The 23,227-nt window shown below is 48.3% G+C and overlaps 1 protein-coding gene across 1 annotated transcript; it reads left to right on the forward strand.

Moving 5' to 3' along the window:
• The first annotated feature begins 30 nt into the window (after positions 1–30).
• SLA2 (Src like adaptor 2) lies at positions 31–22,986 on the forward strand. The gene is made up of 8 exons (XM_049868725.1): positions 31–3,069; positions 6,173–6,310; positions 10,616–10,715; positions 11,085–11,171; positions 11,806–11,909; positions 20,608–20,757; positions 21,524–21,656; positions 22,093–22,986. Exons 2-8 carry the CDS (start codon positions 6,217–6,219, stop codon positions 22,256–22,258), a joined length of 834 nt encoding a protein of 277 aa, XP_049724682.1. The 5' UTR covers positions 31–3,069; positions 6,173–6,216; the 3' UTR covers positions 22,259–22,986.
• Positions 22,987–23,227: the final 241 nt, after the last annotated feature.

The raw sequence follows: 23,227 nt of genomic DNA on the forward strand, positions 1-23,227 counted from the left end.
TTCACGTGATCACTTACTCTACCCAACAAAACTGTCCATTTACAGTAAGGAAATGAAGATAGGATAAATAATTTGCCCAAGGTCACACAGCCAGTAAGCCAAGCCAGGATTGAACCCCAGGTCCATCTGACATGCCTATATTCCCCTCAAACCAAAAATCGTGAGAAGTCCAACTGTTCTGTTTGTGAAAAAGAAGGTGGAGTCTTGGAAAGGCTTTCCATATCTCAGCTCCACCATGTCTGCAGGATTGCTCGTCTCCATCCCTTGTGTAATAATCTGCAACCACTTGTCTGGGTTCCTCTAAGAAACCAGGCTATATTTCTTAAGAAATGGCTATCTTTGTACCCACCAAGAATAATTTTATGAGCCCATTATCTCAAATCACTTTTGAATGACACGGGGTGTAAGTAATCCTTGTGCTACCGTAAGTCCATCCAGGTTGCTGTATCCACTGTAGATACGCATGAAATGACATGGACCCTGCCTGTTCTGATAGAGAGGATGAAACAAATGCACGTGAACAGACAGAGATTACCCAGCCAGTGCTCTGCACGGTTCTGAAGCTGGAGTTGCTCTGATGGCCACAACTGCTCTAAAAATCCACATTGCTTTAACCTTCTGAGCCCCATGTGGAATGGATGGTGGCCTGCTTTCCCACCTTAGACTTGTCCCTGTAGTTAGGCCCTTACCTTACTCATTCATCTTATTTTCATTTTCCCTCTTCCTGTTCAGTAACAAAAAAAAAAAAAATCAAGTGCCTGCTTCATGAGAAGCAAGGAGGTGGCCAAGTGAACTCAGGTAGGTACATAAGATGACTGTACCAAGCTCCCCCACATACCTTGTATCCAGCTCTCGTGTCGACCCTGCAAAGTGGGCGGTGTCTATTTTACAGACACAATGGCTGAGGAAACTTAAGCAATTTGGTCAAGGCATCTAGCTTGAAAAGTTAGTTTCCTATTCTTCTAAAAATCATCTTATCACATTTTCATGTTTTATTTGGCCTTTTATTGAGTACCTACTATATACCAGGCACTTAGCACCTTCCTGTAAGCTTCCTTTTATTGATCCAATGAGATACATGCTATTCCCATTTTATAGATAGGAAGACAGGCCCAGAGTTAATTTATATATAGTCACAAAATTAATTAGTGGCAGATCAAGGATTGTAAACTTCTCTTTCTAATCCTTAGGTGCCTCCTTAAGTGGAAAGGGACCAATATGGTCGAATTCTTTTAAGAAGAACTGAGAGATGATCCTTCCCTACTTCCTACCTCACTCATGGACTTCACCTTGAGGCTAGTCTTAAAAGCCTGCCTTCAGATAAGAATGGCGGCATCAGTGGTATGGAGGCAAGAGCAGTTGTCTGGGCCCGTGCTCACTATCCTCCCTGCCAAGGGCCACATCCTTGAGTAGCTGTCATCCATTCTGACATCTGATTAGAACTTTGTTACAGAGAATGTGCCTACACTTGCCTCTTCCAGCTCTGTGTGCCATCTGTCTGTGAAGTTAAATTTCAAACCAATCTTCCCCAGGAGAAAGGCAGAGACTGAGGGACCAGCAGAAACATTGAGAACCTGAGCTAGAGGGTGCTCTAACTGGTAAAAACCACCAGAAAAGGCTGAGAAGTCTGAACCAGAGTCAGGAGCCATTTCAGTGCAATGGACCCATGTTGTGTTAAAGAGTATCTGTCTCCAGGAATACTTGGCCCCCTAAAGGGGAGGCAGCAAGTGGGTATGGTTCTTTAAATTTTAATGAAGTGGAGAGGGAAGGTAGCACAGCACTCAAAGACAGATTCTTTATCCTAGATTATCCATTGCCAGTGAGTCTGTTCTGACTCAGCGACCCTATAGGATAGAGTAAAACTGCCACAAGGTTTCCAAGGCTGTAATCTTTACAGAAGCAGACTTCCATACCTTTCTCTGGTGGAGTAGCTGATGGGTTCAAACCACTAACCCATTGGTTAGCAGCTGCTTAACCACTGCGCCACGAGGGCTCCTTATCCTAGATTAGCGATTCTCAAACTTGGGCATGCATCAGAGTTGCCTGAAGGGCTTGTGAAAACATCCCTGGGCCCCACCATCTGTTTCTGATTCACCGTATTTGGAGTGGGGCCTGAGAATGCATGTCTAACAAATCCTTAGGTGATGCTAAGGCTGCTAATCTGGGAACTACACTGAGAACCACTGTCCAAATCTTGCTACTCAAAGTGTGGTCACAGACCAAAATACTGGCATCCCCAGGAAGCTTAAAATGCAGAATGTTGAACTCCACCCCAAACCTACTGAATCAGAATCTGCATTTTAACCAGATTCCCAAGTGCTCCCTTTATACATTAAAGGTTGCCAATCAGAGGACTCTCTTGGAGTGCTGAAAATTTAGATGCCTAGGCTCCTCTGGAGACTTAGATTCAGAAGGTGTGGGAGGATTCCAGGAATCTCTAATATTAGCAAGCCCTTCAGGTGATTATTATGCTCAGGCAAGTATGGGAAACCTTGCTCAAACTCTGCGTTCCATTCTACCTCGGTTCTATGTTCCTTGGACAAGACCAAACGACAAAGCCAGAGAAAAACCTCTTGCTCCAGGATCATGACAAGGCAGCAGCTTCTCCCTCAGAAACAGGAACTTGGGGAAGGTGGCTCCTCAATGGTCTGTGATGCCGTCAGAGGAAACGAGTGGTTGTGAGAACCACAGAGTCTGCAGATGTGAGCTGGGAGCTCCAAGAACCCTGCACCCATAGCTCCTGTGACACAGAGCTCAAAGAGCCCTGGGCCTTCTTCCTTGGCCTGGCTCTGCTTGGGAGGGATGCCCAGTCTGATGATCCCTCAGAAGCATGAGGTTCTTGTCCCATTCCAGGTGCACAAACTGCTGACCACAGGCAGATGCTGAGCAACCCAAACCGATACCTGGAGCCTCTCCCTGAAGACTCCCCGGCTAAGAGAGTTCTGGGTCTCCTAGGACCGAAGACATTGGCAGACTTCAACAAGGGCATCCTCCCAGAGTCCTGGCTTGTCCAGCCAAACATGCATCTTAGCTGAGCCCCCTCTCCAAGCCTCCGATGACAGGAAGCCAGTAAGTATGCTTGCTTTTGTTTTCCGACAGCCTCAGGACGGTTGAGGAAGGATGGCCCCCTCAGAGGCCAGGAGTAGACTCTGAGGGGACTCTGGAGGACAAGGTGGGCTTTGCAGTGGGAAACAAGCTCAAGGAGAAGAGTAGGTTGCTCTGCCGAGGCTGTAGGAGGGATGCTTTCTCAGGTCCCCAAAGGAGCGAAGGCTTCCTCCCTCCACCTTTGACTGCCTTCTGGAGAATTACATTATTCCCTCCAGCTTCTCTTCACATCTACTCTGGTCCCATCTTGGTTACCAGCTTCTCGTGTAAATTTGGGCCACTCTCTGGGCCACAGCCTTTTAAAATTCAGTAAATGAGAAGGGTCTGCACTATAATCTCTGAAGGCTTTTTGTTTAACGGTAGCTCTAGAGTCCACAGCTCTCAAAAGGGTGATATTACTCAGTCAAAAGAGGGAAAGGTCTCCCTTTAACTCAGTCCAAATTCATCGCTCTTTGCCCCACTGCTGAAAATTATCTTCAGAAGCACAAAAACACACCGCTGAGAGTCCAAAGATATGGATTGTAGTCCCTGCTCTGCACTAACCAGCTGTATGCCATGAGCACGACATTTGTATCCCCTCTGGGCCTTGATTATTTTATCTCAAATGGGATGCAAACCCGCCAACGTCTCTTAAAGGGTTGTAAGGATCAAGTGAGACAATCAGAAAAATCATTCTGACCAATATGCTGATCTCAGCTGCCTTTTACTGACTTTTTCCTTTCACACACAACTGTCCTGAGGCCCTCGGGTCAGTTTCAACTCTAGTGACCCCGTGTAACAGAGTAGAACTGCCCCATAGGGTTTTCTCTACTGTGGACTCTACAGGTGCAGATTGCCAGGGCTCTTTTACACTGGCCCGGGCCCCTTAGAAAGTGCCTAGCACATGGTAAGTTGCTCAAATATTTGTGATTCTCTCTTTTAAAAAATTTGGCCGGTACCTCCTCCTCCTAGGCCTGCCCACCCTATGGCCTTCACTTGGCCCCCGGGGTTTTCCTGGCCTTGACCAGACCAGGTAAAGGAAGCTGCCAAAGAGTTGGGGGCGGGGGGGGGTGGGGAGGGTCTGCCAGTATGGGTGCAGCTGTCCTCCTTCCTTTGGCTCAGAGCCCATCCCCCCGCTCCACCTGCAGTAGGAAAAAGTCTCTGAGTTTATTGCAGTTGGTGATTGTGGTGACTTTGTGTTGCTGACAGACGGGAAAGGAAACTAACCTTTACTGAGCACCCACCCTGCGCCAGGTTTTAATTCTCCCCACAACCCTGTGGAGTCAGTATTATTGTCTCTAATTCACAGATAAGACTCAGAAAGGTTACATGCTTTGCCTGAGGTCATAGAGCTAGAGCCTGGCTGCTAGCAGGGCAGATCTCCCCCTGGGATTTTCTGCACTCCTGTCGGCAAAGTTAAGTATATGGCCTGTTCCTTACAGTCAAAGAGAAAGGAAAGGCTGGGGGGCAGCAGGAATATTGAACACCTGAGATGAAGGGGTGCTCTAGCAGGAAAGGAATCAGAAACCTCAAGAGACAGCAGTACCATCTGTCTGCCAAGGCTTCAGGATCCCAAAAGCCTGAGCGGGAAGTGGCTGTCCAGGGTCATTTCTGAGTATTAAGGAGAATTTTGTGTTAAAGAACATCTGTCCCCATGAATCCTGAACTCCCCATGGGGTGGGGGGCAGCAGCAAATCCACACTGATGACATGAGTCTGAAGGACAGAGAGGGCAGTCACCTCACACAGACATCCTCTAAGACAGTACTACCTCCCCATGGACTCTTACTGCCCAGATACGACTGGCCCCTTAGGCCATGGAAGTCCCTTGGTGATACTGATGGATCCTCACACAGGCACAGTGAAGGGTTCAAAGGCAATGAAGGCTGCCACCATGCCAGTCCAGTCCGTGAGCTCCTCCAGGGCGAGCACCCTGACTTTCTCCTCCCCAGATCCCCAGCCCTTGGCACCAGGCCTGGCACAGCTCAGGGGCTTGATGAATACCAGGTGAATGGAACCTTGTTACTACTGAAAAGAATAAAACCACCTGAAAAAAAAAATAAAATTCAGCCCCATTCCCCCCCCTCCAAAAAACATTTAATATAGTGTTTGAATATTTAAAATCAGCACTAGCCTGGAAACCTGGGAATTTAGATTATTCTAAACATAAGATACCTGTCCATTAGTTAATATGTGTTGAGTTCCTTCTGTGAACCAGATGCCTCGACAAATGCTAAGGAAGCTATTAAACAAAAGAGGTCCCTGTCTTCATTGAGCTACAGAATAATGGCAGATTAAAAAAGTCAACACTCCTATTAAAACTTTTGAAGGAACACAACAGGGAGCCAAGAGAGAGAAAAAAGGCAGGCGGGGAGGCTCGCAGGTGAGGCCTCTAGTGAAGCGACATTCAGGGCAAGATAAAGGAAAAGTAGGTCCTAGCCAGGCTTCCACATGCATTATCTCCCTGACCTATATGTTGTGTAGTTTTATCCCCATTTTTCAGATGAGGAAATGGAGGCACAGAGAGGGAAGGTGGCGTCCAAAGCCTTGCAGGTCATCACTGTGTCACACAGCCTCCCAGTAATCTTACTCTGCCCCAACACCAGTAACTGTTCAGTGCCACCTTGCTTGTCACATCAGCTCCCAAGCTCCCTTGGGTCCCTCTCACCCACCTCGGACCTTAGCCATGGTTCCTGGTACAGAGTGAGCTCACTGCCCTGCTTCTGTCCCCTGCCACCCAGTGGCAGAATTTGGCCCCAGGTCAGAGAATTGGTGGACCATAGGAAATTAAGGGTGTGATCTGCGAGGGCTGGGGGATTCAGGAAAGCTTCCTGGGGGACAGTGAGATCCAGACATGCCCAAAAGGGAGGAAAGGGTAGCTCAGCCAGTGGGAGGAGGTACCACACAAGCAAAGGCTCAGGAACAGAAAGAATCGAGCATGACTGAGGCATAGAAAAGATGAGATGTGAAGAAAACAGGGTCCAGTTTACAGAAAGTCTTCAAAGTCTAGCGGAAGGGCTGAAACCTGGCCCTGATGGGCTCAGCAAGAGATCAGCAGGGCTCTGTCCCCACTGCGGCATCTCTTTCAGGTTTCCCTCGGGGATGTGCTTCTAAGTAAGTGTTCTGCTGACGAATGATGGGAAGTCTGCCCAGCAGAGGAAAAACCCTGCCAAGCCCAAGCTCAAGCCCCTCAGTCCAAGACCAAGCATGTGTGCCCATGCAAGCAGGTAGGCCACGGGGTACGGGGCAGTCAGCCCCTTCCCAGGCACCGCGAGGACCTAGGCCCTCTCAACTAGTGCCTCCAACACTGCATCAAGTATTAATGAGTGCCTGCTGTGTCCCGATGAACGAACCAGACAGGGTCCCTGCTCTTGTGGAGCTTCCATTTCAGCAGTCAGAACATTAAACAAACCAGATAAACTAGACAATATGAGAGAGTGATAGACACTAACCAGAACATCAAACCAGGAAGGTGAGAGAGTCCCCCAGGAGTCTCCAAAGGCTCCCCTCCTCCTAAACCAGTTTACATAGAGATTGATCTGACAGCTCCTGAGTCCAACCCCCCACTTCTGTAACTCCCCAAAGCTGCGCTGCCTATTACAGGAGCCGGTAGCCGTGTGTGGCTATTTAAATCTAAAGTAATTAAAACAAAATAAAACTGAGTTCTTCAGTCTCGATAGCCGCATTCCAGGGGCTCAATAGCTCTGCTCGTGACTGCAGCATGGAACTGCACAGAATGATGGCACGTTTCCAGCCCTGCAGAAAGTTCTATTGGATAGCGACGCTCCACTGTCTCCTCCTACGCTGAAAAGTGCTGTGAAATATTAAAGCAAAATTAAAGCTATGTTAATTGGAAAAAATTACCATATACATACGCTGAACCTCTAATCATGACGTTTTAAGAGTCTTGACTAAAAAGTCCCAGTTTTTAGGACAAAGTATCCTGAAAAGTCTAATACTTGATGTCAAATTTTTGTTCCCCAAATGGCACACAAATCATTCCTCAAATCACTCCTGATCGCCCTAAACCAAGGAGCACTTTGAGGAGGAGGCATATGGACAACGATTAAACAGGAGACTGAAGAACCAAGACATCTGGATATTAGTGTTTGGGCTGGAGCTGGCCCCAGTCCGAAATCTCCCCTACAATGGCAGGGTCCATTCTCACTCCTCAGCCCAATCCTCAATAAAAAAATAAAACGAAACCCGTTGCCACTGAGTCCGTTCCGACTCATAGTGACCCTGTAGGACAGAGTAGAACTGCCCCATAGGGTTTCCAAGGCTGTAACTCTTTATAGAAGCAGACTGCCACATCTTTTTCCTGTAGAGCTGCTGATGAGTTCGAAACACCGACCTTTTGGTTTGCAGCCGAGTGCTTAACCACTGCACCACCAGGGCTTCCGCAATCCTCAGTGTTGTTGTTTTGGGTGCTGTAGAGCCAGTTCCAACTCATAGCAACCCTATGTACAACAGGATGAAACACTGCCCAGTCCTGTGTCATCCTCACGATGGTTGCTATGTTTGAGCCCGTTGCAGCCACTGAGTCAGTCCATCTCATTGAGGGTCTTCCTCGATACCCAGCCCCTAATACCAGCCTGTACCAGGCCTCACAGGCATCAGTATCCGAGACCCTGTAGGAGTCCTGTTGAGGAGGCAGTGGTCTCCTTTTAGCCACCCAATCTGCATAGAGAGCCTGGGGCCCAGGAGGCCCCACAGGAAGAGACCTGAAAACCACACAGACCTCCACCTCAGTTTGTTCTGAATCTAGCCACAGGCGGTGGCTTCAGGCTTCTCTGAGTCATGCCCAGGGCAGCTGGGGGTGGTGACCACTCCTACCTGCTAATGAGCAGGTGGGCCGGGGGGCCCTCCCTGCATGTGGGACCTGAGGGCAGCTGCTCTCTCCCTCCCACCACAGTCTCCTTGGGGAAGGGAGAGTCTCTCTCTGTTGTTCTCGCCCCTGGTCCCTGGCCAGCCCCCCTCCATGAGTCATTTATCCATTTAACCCTGCACCCACCTAAAATGTACTGTGCGCCTTGTGCCAGGCCTTATGCCAGGACCTGGGGACACAGCAATGGACAAGACAGGCACAAGTCCTTGCCCTCAGGGACAATCAAGCCTCAGAGACAGGTGCTACACCAATTATTAATTACAACCGTGTTAAATTTTGGTGACGGTATGTTTTAAGAGACTCTGAGAGTATGTGCCGAGGGGCCTAGTTGGGGAAGTTTTCGTGGAGGAAGGGATGTTTCTGCCCAGAAGTGAAGGACAGAGGTGAATAAGCTGAGCAGAGAGGGGGACCAATCAGGGAAGAGTATATGCACCTCAGTGGCTCACCCTCAGGGGGTGCAAGGTCAGGGCCCTTCCAGCCACCTTGGTCCATCTATTCTCATCAGTGGACGACCTCCACAGGCTTGTTTGCATTGTTGTTCACATTGTTAGTCCAAGTATCAGACATTTCCTTGGGTCAGCCAGGCCCTGTGCCACAAAGACAACTCTGAGTAGCTCCACACCGGGGTCACTGCAGGGTCCCCATGTGTGTCTGGGAAGATGTAGAGGAACCTGTCCATTCCCAGAATCACAGTCTTCCTCTTCCCATCACAACACAGAGCCAGGAGGGCCAGGGCAGCCTCTCCCTTTCCCTGCACAGTGTCTACCTCCAGGTCTCCCCCACAACCTGTGGGTCCTGTCTATCCATCTGTTCCCCCATACCACCTCCTGGGGTCCTAGCTCCATGAAGAGGGCATCGCAGAGTCCTGTGACCTTGACTCCTTCAGAGAGGAGCATCTAAGAGCACATAAACCTTGCTGAACTTGACTGCTTTTCATAGTTTAATGTATTAGCATGCTAACAAGTCTCTCCTCTTTGTTACAAAGAGCCTTACTGAAATAGAAAAAGGAGCCCACCCCACCCCAGGGGAGGTCCCTTCCCGCAGCCTGTGGAGGGCAGGTTTTTCAGGCCAAGAAGGCCCCGGCAGGCATAGGGATGTCATGTTAGGCTGGAGATGAGGGATGAGCATCCCGTGCTGAGGGAGCCACGTGCTGCCCGCTGTCCAGCCCCCAAAATCGGGCCACATGGCCACCACATCCTCAGGATCATTCCTTATGTGACTGGCGGCTTGGGAAGTTATTCCTGGTCCCCTCTGGCTCTGTCTGCAACCTGGGCCAGTGATTCCCCTCTGAATCTCAGCCTCCCGGGGAGAAGGCAAGGCTGTGGTCCCTGAGGAGCCTGGGCAGGACTGGGTGGGTGAGGGGAAGGTGAGGGCTTGGCTTCGAGGGGAGCAAGGTCAGCAGGCAGAAGGAACAGATTGGCTAGACAGACCTGCTGGGTCTGGGCCCCTCCTGAGATGCACTGCTGCTGTCCAGTCCCACTTCCCTCCAACCCTAGGCCAGTGAGCAGCCACCCCACAGTGCCCCATGGAAGGAGAGACAGACAGGGCGGTGTGGTGTAAGAGCTGTCCTCTCGCTTCCTGGCTGCATGCCCCTGTTGGAGCCTCTGTTACCTCGCTGTACAATGGGGATGACTCTAGATCTGACCTCGGAGGTGGTTGTGAGGACTGAGTAAAGTGATGCATAGAGCACCCAATCAGGGCCTGACACACAGCAGGTGCTCAGCAAGCGATGGTACCATGGATAGCCAGGACACTTGGCTGAGCCAAACACACCTGCTGGCCAGCTGCTCTGGGCCAAGCCTGGCATGGTGGGCCCGGGAGTGACACCTCTTCTCAGCTGGCAGCACAGACCTATACCTGCTGCTCTGGACAAGGGCCGAGGGAGAGGTACCATGCTGCCAGAGAGAGCCACTCCACCACACTCACTGCACTTGATAGCTACAAAGTCTGTTCATGTCTGTGATTTCATGGGCCTTTCCAGTGGCCTGGAGAGGTAGGGAGTATAATCACCACAAGGAAACCAAGGGCCAGGAATGAGGGGACCAGCGAAATTCCACCGTGTGAAAAGAAGGTCATCTTCAGACCCTCCCAGACCTTCTCACTCTGCTTTCCCGACACCCACCATGTTCAGGCTTGAAAGCTACTCCCATGTACACCCCAAGGCACCCATGTGACTTGAAACCCAGGCCCCAGCTGCAATGCTTCTGTAAGTGTTCCCTTCCCCAGCACTTCCATCCAGTGCCCATTCCATCACAGATTAGCAGCTGAGTCTGGTGAAAGCTGTAGGTTTCAAATTTTTCTTAGCAGCACAATCCCTTTATCAAAATCTTCTGTAAAGAGCTATATATAAAAGGAGATTGTAGTCAGGAGCTCTACTCCTTTTGCCACACCCACCCTCTTCCTGAGGTGACCCCAAGAGCCATCTGGGCACCCCCAGGGCTCTACAGAGCCCTGCTAAAAAGGCTTCAAAGTCCAGGGTTGCTCTCCTGGGAAGCAGACGTGCTTCCCCGGAGGGGTGGGCAGCGCCCTTGGTGCCCATGGGAAGATTGATAATGGGAGTCCAGACCCAGGCCAGGCTCCACTAGACCTCATGTCTGATAGGAACGCTGGCCAAAAAGGCTACCATCTCTGTCCCTCCATCCAGAGAAGAGCAAAGCCACAGCTGTGGCCCTGGGCAGTTTCCCGGTGGGTGAGCAGGCAGAGCTGTCGCTGAGGCTGGGGGAGCCACTGACCATCATCTCTGAGTAAGTCCTTTGAGCAGCACTGGGTGGGGTGCTGACTGGTGAGGGATGCCCTCCTCCCTCCATCTGGATACCTGAAGATGAGCTAGTGGGAGGCAGGGAGGGGGGTGGGAGAAGGGGCCCCTCCCTCCCAGGGAGATAAGAGCATGGCTTTTGTTCCCAAGCTTACAGGTGGCTCTAATGGTAAGACTTAAGCAGTTCCATACACCTGCAGGGAGAGATGGTGGGTAGAGAAGGCCTTGCAGGGAAACTGAACTATTCCAGGAAGTAGCCGGGCTGGCTGGTGCCAGGAAGCCTGGGAAGCTCAGGTAGTACAGTTCTCTGGGCCCTCGTCCTTCTGAGAGGGGCCCCAACTCTCCTTTCTTTCTCCAGGGATGGAGACTGGTGGACAGTGCTGTCAGAAGTCTCAGGCAGAGAGTACAACATTCCCAGCATCCATGCTGCCAAAGTCTCCCATGGGTGAGTTCCTGCCCCAGGCCCCACCTTAGGGAACTTGCTGCCTCCCCTCCCACAGTGTTCTCCTTCCTGCCCAGCCCTCTGCTGGGGGCCGAGAGGGGAATCAGACTTGGGAAGCCAGAGGTGTTGTGGTGTGGGCTTTGGCGGGTAGCCAGGTTCTGGTGATGGAGAATGGGAAAAGCGACAGGCAGGAGATGGGAAAGCTGCATAAATGTCTTGAGGCAAGAAAACGGAAGGACAATTCTTAGAAAGGTGGGGGCCATTTGGATAGAATGGGGGATTTGCAGGGCACTGGGCAGTGATAGGAGAGAGGCTGGGATCACTCTATGCAGATTTCCAGGGCATTTGGGAATAAGAATCCTTGGGAATGAGAATCCAGGCAGAAAAAGCTAGGGCTGATCCCATGAGGTTGTCCCCCCCAGGCCTTTGGAGCGAGGCCGAGGAGAGTAGAGCTAGAGGGGCTCTCAGAGACCCCAAGGCAGCCCTTTACGATGTAGGCAGAGGTCCAGAAATGGCAAGGCCTTGCTAGGGTCACACAAAGGGGGTAAGCAGTCCCAGTGCTTCTTCAATGAACCCCAGCAGACTTGGCCCACCTCAACAAGGCTGACTCCTGCCCCTCCTTCCTGTTCCTCCCCAGGTGGTTGTATGAGGGCCTGAGCCGGGAGAAGGCCGAGGAACTGCTGCTGCTGCCTGGGAACCCCGGAGGGGCCTTCCTCATCCGGGAGAGCCAGAGCAGGAGAGGTGAGTGAACTCAGCCCTGCCCCATACCCTGCCTCTGTGGGGAGGCCTCAGGGAGTGGGGAAAGGAACCTACAGAAGTACAGATCCTCCTCCAGAGAATAGGCTATGCCTCACTTGTCGGTCATTTGTTCAGCTAACAAAGATTTCTCAATCCCAGCCTTGTATGAGACCATACAGGGCCCAGAAATGACCCCCATGCTCTCAGGCTGCCAGGAGGTGGGGACAGGTGATGACAGACAACATTTGAGTGCTGAGGGCAGAGGAGGGGCGGCTACCTCTGGAGTAGTCAAGGAAGGCTTCATGGAGGAGTAGGCTGAGTTGAAACTTGAAGGATGTTCCCACAGGATCCCAGGCTGAGGTACTGCCTGGCCCTGAGAAGGCCTGGCATTTTACATAAATGGCTGCACCACAGGGCAGGAGACTAGGAGAAGCAGGCACAGCCCGAGAAAAAAGGGCCTTGAATGCCAGGCTGAGAAGCTTGGGTTTTCTCCCGAAGGCAGGGGGAGCTGTTGTTCAGTGAGGGCATGGTTAGCACTGGGTGTGTGTTATGGGGGAAGTGAGAGGCTGAAGGACAGTGGCCCTCAAAGTGGGTTCCATGGACCACTTGCTGTGAGATTAAGAGGATGGGAAGGTCAATTTGGGAGAACTGAAAATCATGTTCTGCTCTGAGAGAAGTTTTAACCATTAGCAACACATGTTAAGGCAGGATTCTCAGGGCTTTGACTTTGTCTAATTGGGCATTTCCCAAACACTTTTGAACACAGGAACTTTTCATCATGTAGTACTTAGTAATATTCACTTCATATTCATTCATTCAACAAATATGTCTCAAGTATCCACTATGTGGGGCAGCCTCAGGGACAGGGGAGGACGCAACTAGTGTACCAGACCTTGGGCATCACCGGCGAGTGAGGTGGGCATGTCCTTGGTCACTGGAAGCCAGTGCTCCATGGCACACACTTTGGGAAACACAGCTTGAAATCTGCACTGATGTCAGGGCTTGTCCCTCGAATGTCAAGAGCCAACTGTGATGTGACTTGGGGGTCAGGGTAAGAGGTCAGATGTAAAGGACTGGGGTATCTCGCTGTCTGACCGTCATGTTGCTGCTATGAGAGTGCATCAGCAATGGAGTAACCTGCATCTCTAAAAGTGGGTGTGAATGTGCCATAGCTTGTATTTCCGAGCTGGGATCCAGGCTCAGCCAACATTTCGGCAATGAGAACTTGTAATAGAATATTTCCTTCCCCTGACCAGAGATGATTCCTCCCTCCCTGAGACACATAGCATCTTGATCACTTGGCAAAAAAATTGAGATGTTGAAATTGTCTCTGTGCTTTGGGTCATAGACACAGCCATAAAGTCATTTCATGCATCTTCCTCTCTCCCTGTATAGGTCAGGAAACAGAGGCCCAAAGAGAGGTAGGGACTGTCACATTGCACTTCTCTAGGTGCAGGGCCTTTGCAAACAGAACACCAGGTTGATAGAATCTGTCTTGGATTCTGCCTCTGTCTGGGCTACTAACCCCCTAGGGTAGGAGCGGAGAGGGAAGTGGAAGGAGCAGCAGCACCTACGTTTGTGTTAGGCCCTTTAAGTGCCTCAAAACAACTGTGGGGATTGCACTTCCTTTTAACAGAGGAGAAGAATGAGGCTTAGGAAAAACATTTGCCCGAGGACCCACAGTTAATAAGTGCCGAGCCAGGATTCAAGCAGCCAAGGTCTATCTCGTTCCAGATACCCAAAAAATGCCCTCCTCCTGTGGCAATAATGGTGGAATTGTAAGCAGTTGGAAGAGTAGGGAAGAAATATTTGGGAGGGAGAATAGGCCTCCTAGTGCCTACTCTAATTAGAACCTACTGTGATGGGCTCATAGAGTCCTTTGCTGTCTGCCTCAGTCTCCCTCCTGGGCCCTCTCCAGCCAATTTTTGCCTCTGCTCCCCTTCCCTTGGGGGCTCTCAGGTTGACCTCTCCCTGGCCACCTTCTGCTGTTTTCCGGGCAGCACATCCGCCCTCACACACACACAAAGGCTGGCTGGGGTGGGGGGCTGGCCCCAGTACAGCAGCTGCAAACAGGAAACCACAGCAGAGTGCTGGCTGAGGCAGGGGCGCTGCAGGCCAGATTGGGCGCTCAAGGCCCCAGTGAGCTTGCGAAGCCACAGGAAGTGTTTCGTGCTCAGTTGCTCTCATTGCTCCGCTTCACCCCTTCTCTGGCCTGGTTGAGCCCCAAGAGCATAGTGACTGCCCCTTATTGCCACGCTGCCCCTTTCCTAAGGTGCATATTACAAGAGGGAGTAAGCCAAAAGGATCCAAAGAGATCTTTAATTACTGAGATTAAGGTTAAATTTGACCCTGAGCTTTTTGGGTTTTTTTCTTTTCCTGCAGTGAACACCAAAGGAGTAGATTAGAATGCATCTCTCGTATCAAAAAAGAAGAAATTTGCCAATTCTCCAGGAAAGACAGAGATTCCCCTGGTACTAACTTCTAATCTGTCGTCTGGGGCTTCCTTTGGGGCATTATTTGTCAAACTGCAGGTCATGACCCATTTATGGGTCAAAATCAACTTAGCCCAGTGGTTCTCAACCCTGAGCATGCATCAGAACCACGTGCAGGGCTCCTTAAAACACAGATGGCTGGGCCCCACCCCCAGAGCTTCTGATTCAGTGGGCCTGAGAATTTGCATTTCTAACAAGTCTCAGGTGATGCTGATAGGACTGTCTGGAGACCACACTTGGAGAACTGCTGATCTAGTCCTTGGCTATACCTTGGAATCACCCGAGGGAGCTTAAAAAAAAATACTGCAGCCTGGGTTCCCCCCTCAGAGTTTCTGATTTAACCGGTCAGTATGGCCTGGACACTGGAACCTGTAAAGCCCCTCAGGTGGTTCTGATGTGCAGCCAGGGTAGAGACCCACTGATGGAGTGGTTCTGGTTCAGTGAGTGTTTGTAATGAAGGCAAGCAGAAAACATCGGAAGGCATCAGGTTGGGGTAAATAGGGCTTCGTGAAACTTTTGTTGCAGATATTTATAAGTATGTGGGTTCTTGGGTCACAATGTAAAATTTCATATCGTGGTTTGTGGTCAAAAAAAAGTTTGAACAGCGCTGTTCTAGAGGCCTGAGTGATGTCATAGAACGGTAGCTGTCAGACTTGAAGGTAGAGGAACCATCAGGGAAACTTGGTAAAAATGCAGACTCCTGGGCCCCACCCAACACCTACTGGGTCAGACTGTTCAGAAATAATTTCATTTGTTTTTATGGCCCAGAATACAGTTTATCTTGACTGTCCCATGTGTACTTGAAAGAAAGTGTATATGTATTGTTGGGTGTGTTGTTTTATATCAATTAGATCAAATTGGTCGATGATATTATTCAAGTCTTCTATATCCCTACTGATTTTCTGTCACATCAGTTACTGAGAGGAGTGTTGACATCTCCCATTAGGGATCTATTTTCCTGTCAATTCTGCTTCATATATTTTGAATTTCTAGAATTGGGTGCATACAAATTAAAGAATGTCTTCTTGATGTGTTGACCCTTTGGTTATTATGAAACATCCCTCTTTATCTCTGATAATACTCTTGGGCTTGAATTCTATTCTGTCTGATATTAGCTTTCCTGTGGTGCAGTGGTTAAATGCTCCACTGCCAACCAAAAGGTCCGCAGTTAAAACCCACCAGCCACTCATTAGGAGAAAGATGTGAAAGTCTGCTTCCATAAAGATTATAGCCTTAGAAACCCTATGGGCAGTTCTACTCTGCCCTATAGGTTGCCATGAGTCGGAATCAACTTGATTGCAACAGGTTCAGTTTTTGGTTTATGATTAATGTTTGCATGATATGCCTTTTCTCATCATTTTACTTTTATATTTAAAGTGTGTTTATTACAGACAGACAGCATATAGTTGAGTCTTGCTTTTTATCAAGTTTGATAATCTCTGCCTTTTAACTGGAGTATTTAAATAGGCTACTTCCTCAAAGTAAATGCTTCCTAAAACTGAGCAGTGCCTGTGGTTTAGAAAATTCACTTCTGCCTTTTGTTGGTATTCCACAGGAAGAAGGTTAAATGACAGGTCATTGCCTCTTCTTCCAGGTTCTCTGTGCCATAATTTTCTTATCTGTAAATGAGGGTAACGGTACCTACCACATAGGATGGTTGTGAAAATAAACACTAAAACACCCAATAAATGAAAGTGACAATGGCTGTAACAGTAGGTAATAGTAATACTAGAGTATTGTCAGGCCAGGTTCTCTAGAAAAGCAAAACCAGTAAAGCATGTAAATATATAGAGACAGAGAGGTTTACTTACATCAAGGAAATGGCTCACGCGGTTGTAGAGGCTGGAAAGTCCCAAGTCTGTAGATCAGGATGGAGACCTCTGATTCATGTAGCCACAGGGACTGGCGAACCCAAGACCAGCAGGTCGGAGAGCAGGGCTCTTGCTCACAGGCTGTGAAGATGGATGAATCTCAAGATGGGCAGGCAAGACCACAGTAAGCTGCTAGCTCAAGTCCCAAGAACCAGAGGTGAGACGAACAGGAGCCAGCTGCAGGATCCAGAACAAGCAAAAGCCCTCGAGCTTTGCCAGAACGTCCGCTTATATTCAGATGCAGGGCACACACTCAAGGAAGCTCCCTTTCAACTGATTGGCTACTCACAGCATATCACATCATGGGGGTGATCCCATATCAAATCTGAACAGGGAAGTGATCACAACATTATACGACTGCCAAAACACTGATAATCATGACCCAGCCAAGTTGACACACGATCTTAACCATCACAAGTATTATTATTATTTCAGCACCCTCTTCTCATTTGGCTTTGATGAAATTGACTTAAAATTTATTCTTTTTCTTTTCATTTTTCAACCATGGTTAGAACCAGGTCTTCTCCTGACTTTTAATTTTTTGTAATTGAATTTTTGTTGAAACCCATCGAACAGTACCCTTAAAATATGTGTAAATTATATCTCAATAAAGTTGATTTTAAAAATGGAAAAAACTGAAAAAACCCTGTCATTTGGATTTTTGTATATACTGTATACTGTATATTTCAAGATCTATCCTGAAGTACAACACTGTCGGTGATAATATTCATATGACTACAAGGAAGACCAGTTAATACGACTATTATTCAAATTTACACACCAACTACTAAGGCCAAAGATGAAGAAATTAAAGATTTTTAGCAACTTCCGCAGTCTGAAATTGCTTGAACGTGCCATCAGGATGCACTGATAATTACTGGTGATTAGAATGCAAAATTGGGAAACAAAGAAGAAAGATCAGGAGTTGGAAAATACGGCCTTGGTGATAGAAAAGATGCTGGAGATGGCGTGAAAGGATTTTGTAAGGCCAATGACTTATTCATTGCAAATACATTTTTTCAACAACATAAATGACTACACAACGTGGACCTCACCAGATGGAATACACAAGAATCAAAATGACTACATCTGTGGAAAGAGACGATGGGAAACCTCAATATCATCAGTTAGAACAAGGCCATGAGCTGACTGCGGAACAAACCATAAATTGCTCATATGCAAGCTCAAGTTGAAGCTGAAGAAAATTAGAACAAGTCCATGAAACCCAAAGTACAATCTTGAGTATATCCCACCTGAATTTAGAGACTGTGTCAAGAATAGATTTGACACACTGAACACTAATGACCGAAGACCAGACAAGCTGTGAGATGACATCAAGGACATCATATGTGAAGAAAGCAAGAGGTCATTAAAAAGATAAGAAATAAAAGACCAAAATGGATGTTAGAAGAGACTCTGATAGTCGCTCTTGAAAGTCAAATTGCAAAAGCAAATGGAAGAAATGAAGTCAAAGAGCTGAACAGAAGATTTCAAAGGGCAGCTCAAGGAGAAAAAGTAAAGTATTATAATGATGTGCAAAGACCTGGAGTTAGAAAACCAAAACGGAAGAACACACTCAGCATTTCTCAAGCTGAAAGAAGTGTAGAAAAAATTCAAGCCACAAGTTGCAATAGTGAAGGATTCTATGGGTAAAATACTGAATGATGCAGGAAGCATCAAAAGAAGATGGAAGGAATACACAGAGTCACTGTACCAAAAAGAATTGGTCAACGTTGAATCATTTCAGGAAGTAGCATATGATCAAGAACCAATGGTACTGAAAAAGGAAGTCCAAGTTGTACCCAAGACATTGGCAAAAAAAATAAAGGCTCCAGGAATTGACGGAATACCAATTTAGATGTTTCAACAAACGGATGCAGCACTGGAAGTGTTCACTCGTCTATGCCAAGAAATTTGGAAGACAGCTACCTGGCCAACTGACTGGAAGAGATCCATATTTATGCCTATTCCCAAGAAAGGTGATCCAACTGAATGCAGAAATTATCAAACAATATCATTAATATCACATGCAAGTAAAATTTTGCTGGAGATCATTCAAAAGCGGCTACAGCAGTGCATTAACAGGTAACTGCCAGAAATTCAAGCCAGATTCAGAAGAGGACGTGGAACCAGAGATATCATTGCTGATGTCAGATGGCTCATAGCTGAAAGTAGAGAATACCAGAAAGATGTTTACCTGTGTTTTATTGACAATTCAAAGGCATTCAACTGTATGGATCATAACAAATTATGGATAACATTGCAAAGAATGGGAATTCTAAAACACCTAATTGCACTCATGAGGAACCTGTACATAGATCAAGAGGCATTTCGAGCAGAACAAGGGGACACTGCGTAGTTTAAAGTCAGGAAAGGTGTGCATCAGGGTTGTACCTTTTCACCATTTTTATTCAATCTGAATGCTGAGCACATAATCTGAGAAGCTGGACTATATGAAGAAGAAAGCGGCATCAGGATTGGAGGAAGACTCATTAACAACCTGTGATGTGCAGATAACCTTCCTTGCTGAAAGTGAAGACGACTTGAGGCATTTACTGGTCAAGATCAAAGACCACAGTTTTCAGTATGGATTACACTGCAAAATAAAGAAAACGAAAATCCTAAAAAAAAATCCTCACAACTGGACCAATAAGCAATATCATGATAAACGGAGAAAAGATTGAGGTTGTCAAGGATTTCATTTTACTTGGATCCTTGGATCCACAATCAACACCCACGGAAGCAGCACTTAAGAAAACAAAAGGCGCCTTGCCTTGGGGAAATCTGCTGCAAAAGACCGCTTTAAAATGTTGACAAGCAAAGATGTTACCTTGAACACTAAGGTGCACCTGACCCAAGCCATCGTGTTTTCAATTGCCTCATATGCATGCGAAAGCTGGACGATAAATAAGGAAGACCGAAGAAGAAGAAGAATTGAGTTGTGGTATTGGGGAGGAATACTGAGTATACCATGGACTGTCAAAAGAACAAACAAATCTGTCTTGGAAGAAGTACAGCCAGAACGCTCTTTAGAAGTGAGGATACAGACTTTTCTCACATACTTTGGACATGTTCTCAGGAGGGACCAGTCCCTGGGGAAGGACATATGATTGGTAAAGTGGAGGGTCAGCGAAAAAGAGGAAGACTCTCAACGAGGTGGATTGACACAGTGGCTGCAACAATGGGCTCAAGCATAGGAATGATCATGGGGATGGCGTAGGACCGGGCAGTGTTTTGTTCTGTTGTACATAGGATCGCTGAGTCAGAACTGACTTGCCAGCACCTAACGACAGCAGCAACTGTATATGTACAGTTTAAGGACTAATAATAATAACAACATCCATGTTCCTACTTACCAGCTTAAGAAACAGCATGATAACAATCTCTCTGAAACCCCTTGCCTGCTTTGCTGTGTTAATCACTCAGTTGCTTTTCTTCCTTGCTCTGCCACACACACATTCTTCCCCAATATATCATGTAGTCTTGGCTGTCTTTGAACTTCATTTAAATAGAATCACACCGAATGTATATTTTTGTGACTTGCTATTTCTGCTCATTATTTTTAAGATGTATGCTTATGTGTGTAGTGGTTATTTTTATTGCTGTGTAGTATTACTTTCTTTAACTATTTAGAGCATATATGCTGTTTGCAGACTTTGGCTTTTAAACAATGCTTCTATGAACATTCTTGTTGGTGTATTTCTAAGGTGACATTTCTAGGCCAGAACTGCTGGGTAGTAAAGTATGTGCATGTTCAACTTGACTAGGTAATGCCAAACCAGTCAAACCATTTCCAAAGTGGGTTGTACTAATTTATTCTTCTGCCAGCAGGGTAACAGAGTTCTTATTTCTCTAGGTCCTTGCCAAGGACTGGGAACCCTGGTGGCTTAGTGGTTAAGAGCTACAGCTGCTAACCAAAAGGTCAGCAGTTCAAATCCACCAGGCTCTCCTTGGGAACTCTATGGGGCAGTTCTACTCTGTCCTGTAGAATCACTATAAGTTAGAATCAACCTGATGACAAAAAGGTTTGTTTTGTTTTGTTTTTTTTTACCAAGGACCCACTGACACATTTTCATACTCTAAAACTTCTGTCACTGGAAGTCTTTATAACAGCCAGCACTGTGCCAGGGCTTGGCCTGAAGGCTCTGTGTGCATGATCTCATTTCATCCCCACAGGAGACTTATCTATTATGAAGGTGTTGTTATTTATGTCGAGAGAGAAAGTCTTTGTCTTTCCCCTGACCACTTCCTGTGACTGTATCTCTTCATTCTCCCAACCTGGGTGGGGCTGGGTCCCAGCAAGGGCTCAGGGCTACCCCTGAACTCTTTCCTCCTCAGGTTGTTACTCTCTGTCAGTCCGACTCAGCCGCCCCACGTCCTGGGACCGGATCAGACACTACAGGATCCAGCGCCTGGACAATGGCTGGCTGTACATCTCACCACGCTTCACCTTCCCCTCACTCCAGGCCCTGGTGGACCATTACTCTGGTATAGCTTTTCCCTGCCTCCATGGGATGGGATGTGTGGGAGGGCAGACACTTTATACCTGCTGGAAAACACAGGGACAGAGAGAAGACGGTGCAAGTCCCTGTGCCAAGAAACACAGGCTGGGAGCCTGTCTTTAACCCATGCTGTCACAGAAGAACCACGCAGACACCAGCATCTTACCAGACATCCTTTGTGAGCTTCTCCTCCCTCTCTCAGCTTCGGTAATCCCAGACATCTTGTTCTGATTCGAAGCCCCCGGCAGCAGGCACTGTTCTCTCTACAGGAACTGTTGCTGTTGTTGGATTCACTTCTGAGTCTTCTTAGCATCTTCTGGTGCTTCGTTCTGTCACAGGCACTGGAGGATGCCGTCACCAGTGCACGGTGTCAAAGGGGCAGAGAGGAAAGACCACTCCTGGGAGACCTGAACAGTGGTTTTCTGGAGGGTTGTTCCATGCAGTATACACCAACAATACCAGAAGTAGAGATCGAGCATTCCATAGCTTTCTTCCCTAAACACTTTCCTATCCAGAAACTGGGGCTCAAAGAGGCCCATCAGCTCACCCAAAATCACACTCAAAATCTAACCCAATATTGACCTTTGACCACATCTCAGCTCCATAAGAACAAGACCTTGGGGCTCAAGTCTTGTCACTAACTTTTGCAACCATGCCCCCAAGTGTGGAAAGCTGTCAGGGTAAGGGTGGAGTATTGGGGATGAAAGCAGGGCTGGAGTCAGCAATGTCAAGACCCCAGGTCTCTTCCTCAGAGCTGGCAGATGACATCTGCTGCCCCCTCAAGGAGCCCTGTGCCCTGGGGAGGGCTGGCCCACTTCCTGGCAAGGCCATACCACCGCCTGTGACTGTGCAGAGGATGCCACTCAACTGGAAAGATCTGGACAGGTGAGAGGGCCCCTGGACCATAAAGGTAGAATAAAGGAGATTTAGGAGGAGCTGCACCTGGGGAACCCATAATGAGTTTGTCACCTTCAGTGACACCTGGGAGTCAGTAAGCACTGGCTGAACTCCTAGAGCCCAGACCAGGCTCAGCAGGTCTGTAGGACATATTGTCAGGAGAGGAGAAAGCAGGTGTGGCTACTAGGTATGCCTGGGTACCAAGGCGGACAGGATGGGAATGAGGCAGGTCAGATGAGGTGGGGTAGGACAGAGCCCCATGTTCCAAGTGGGAAGTCAAGCTGGGATTTGATCTGATAGGGAAAGGGAGCCACTGTTTTTCGGCAGAAGTGACTTGAAAGTAGGTTTTTGAGGACAGTGAATTACGTGTGGTGAGTGTAGGGAGAAGACTTCACTCAGCTCTTTCCCCTTCCCCTCTCCACAGCTCCCTCTTGTTTTCTGAGACATCTGCCACAGGGGAGGAGTCTCTCCTCAGCGAGGGGCTCCGGGAGGCCCTTAGCTCCTATATCAGCCTGACTGAGGACTTCTCCTTGGATGATGCCAAAACCCAAAGCAGAGGACAAAAGGGGAACCAAGGTTACAGCACCTAGCACCCCACTCTGCTCACCCTGACTGAGCACCCCGGAGGCATGGCTGCACACTGAGGGCGAGGGCTGGAGCACAGCTGTATCCAGGGTCCCTGTGTCCTCATTCCTTTCTCCCTTAGAAGTCAGTTACCTCCTCCCAATGGCATGACCCCACCCCAACTTCTGGTCTCCAGGCTCAGCCCAGGTGAGAGCAGGGCCAGGGCTCCAAAAAGAAAGAGCAAACCTCTCCTGGGGTCTGACCCAGTCAAGTCATGAGTCATTTTGCATTTGGCCATAAGCGTAGCTGGGAGAGCTTGGCCAGGTTCAAGTGATAAGCCACAAAATGAAGTAACAGCTCTATAAGCTGGGACTGTCAGAGAAGGGCCCAGGTAGGGGTATGTGAGGACCTCAATGTCCCATCAAGGTCCTCCTCTGAAAATGACTCCCTCAAGCCTAGCTCACCGCTGTGAGGCGGGTCACATCTTTAAGTGCTGGGCAGGGGCCGAGAGCCAGACGTGGCACCTGTGTGCAGGGATCCTGTCACAGGTCCTAGGGCATCTGAAGGTGGTAAACCCTATTTCCCTCCAGAACCCAAGGCCACAGCCAAACCAACTCCAGCCCTTGATGTCCCTGATCCCCGTAGGAAAAGAGATCTGGCTGGAGCTGAGGGAGCAGGGACAGGACGAATAGATGAGGCGGGAATGGTGGAACCACCTCTAGTGTTCCTACTGGGTTCTGGGGCTAGAGGTGTGTGTGGGGGTGGGGTGGGGGGGAGGGAAGCATTACCAAGTATGATCAACAGGTTTTCAATTAAAGATTTGATTTATTTGAGTACCTGAAAACATTCTACAATGGAAACTGTTATTAGATGCTGCTTGTACTTGCTATGGACCACACATACACTGACATACTGTTTTCAGAAGACTTGAAATGCCGCTGATAGCTGAAAGCTGTACACCTGATGGAGAACTGAGGAAGAAAACTTAATGTTTC

The sequence above is a fragment of the Elephas maximus genome, chromosome 25 (assembly GCF_024166365.1).
Source record: "Elephas maximus indicus isolate mEleMax1 chromosome 25, mEleMax1 primary haplotype, whole genome shotgun sequence".
Lineage (NCBI taxonomy): Eukaryota > Metazoa > Chordata > Mammalia > Proboscidea > Elephantidae > Elephas > Elephas maximus.

Bases quoted from the DNA above. Each gene is read 5' to 3' on its own strand.
- SLA2 (XM_049868725.1), top strand. From the start codon at position 6,217: ATGATGGGAAGTCTGCCCAGCAGAGGAAAAACCCTGCCAAGCCCAAGC. The intron at 10,716-11,084 runs GTAAGTCCTTTG...TTCTTTCTCCAG, and splicing joins CCACTGACCATCATCTCTGA to GGATGGAGACTGGTGGACAG. The intron at 20,758-21,523 runs GTATAGCTTTTC...TCTCTTCCTCAG, and splicing joins CCTGGTGGACCATTACTCTG to AGCTGGCAGATGACATCTGC.